The sequence below is a fragment of the Tupaia chinensis genome, unplaced genomic scaffold (assembly GCF_000334495.1).
Source record: "Tupaia chinensis unplaced genomic scaffold, TupChi_1.0 Scaffold138644_1, whole genome shotgun sequence".
Lineage (NCBI taxonomy): Eukaryota > Metazoa > Chordata > Mammalia > Scandentia > Tupaiidae > Tupaia > Tupaia belangeri.
The window spans coordinates 18,401-19,284 of NW_006198536.1; the positions used below are offsets into that span (position 1 = coordinate 18,401).

Below are 884 nucleotides of genomic sequence, written 5' to 3' on the forward strand. Positions count from 1 at the left end.
GATTTCTCGCTTTCTGTCTCTATGTCTCTCTCTGTCTGTCTGGTGAGCGCATGTGCCCTATAGGAAAAACCTCTCAAAAAAAATAATAAAAATAAAAAGATCCTGAGAGAATGGAGAAGGGACTGGAGTGTGGCCATCCCCCCTGGGGGGTGATTTCTTGCTTTTTGTGTCTCTGTCTCTCCAGTGAGCATAGTGCCCTGTAGACCATCTCTGGTTTTTTATTTTTTATTTTTTTAAAAAAGGCTTTCACCCCCATTCTTAGCTAGTGGTGTTCTGAGGGAAGAAGTCTCCTGGCAGGGGTGATAACCCTGGCTGTAATGAATAGAAGGCACTTAGACCTAAAACACACCGCAGACCCGACCTGGAAGTTTGTAGAAACCGGCTAATTTCTGGCTCTAGGCTGTCTTCCTCCTCCTTGCCGGGCTCATCCGGGTGCTTCAACTGGCCCTTCCTGCCCAGCGACTGTCCTTGCAGGGCCCCTTCCTTCCCATCCCCTCTCCACTGTGTTGTAGCTCCCTCCTTTGTGCTCTGCCCTTGCCTTGCCCACAGCCCCACCTGCCTGGCCCTTCCGTGGGCCTGACGCTCAGTGTCCCCTTTTTCCCCCCCGGCAGGCCTGGCGCTGCACCGGCTCAGCGCCCCCGACCCCGCCTGGATGGCGAGGCTGTCTTTGCCCCTCACCACCAACTACCGAGACAACGTATTCTCCCCGGATGCTACGGCCTCAGAGGAGCCAAAGACCTTCCAGACGTTTGGAAAAGTGGCAGGGCCGGAGCTGAGCCCGGCAGGCACGCAGCTGGCCAGCACCTTCGTCTCAGAGATGAGCTCGCTGCTGGAGATGCTGCTGGAGGGGCGCGCGGGCGTGCCGGTGGGGGGCGCCCCCGCGG

The 884-nt window shown here is 57.0% G+C and overlaps 1 protein-coding gene across 2 annotated transcripts in view; it reads left to right on the forward strand.

Annotated features, from left to right (window-relative positions):
• Positions 1-884, forward strand: part of PCDH12 (protocadherin 12) — a 20,612-nt gene that overhangs the window by 16,976 nt on the left and 2,752 nt on the right. Inside the window, exon 4 of one of the 2 annotated variants that reach the window (XM_014592835.2) lies at positions 612-757. In XM_014592835.2, the coding sequence (XP_014448321.1) occupies positions 612-757 (146 nt within the window). The remainder of the gene's footprint in view (positions 1-611; positions 758-884) is intronic. The other variant, XM_006161483.3, reaches the window with a different exon arrangement.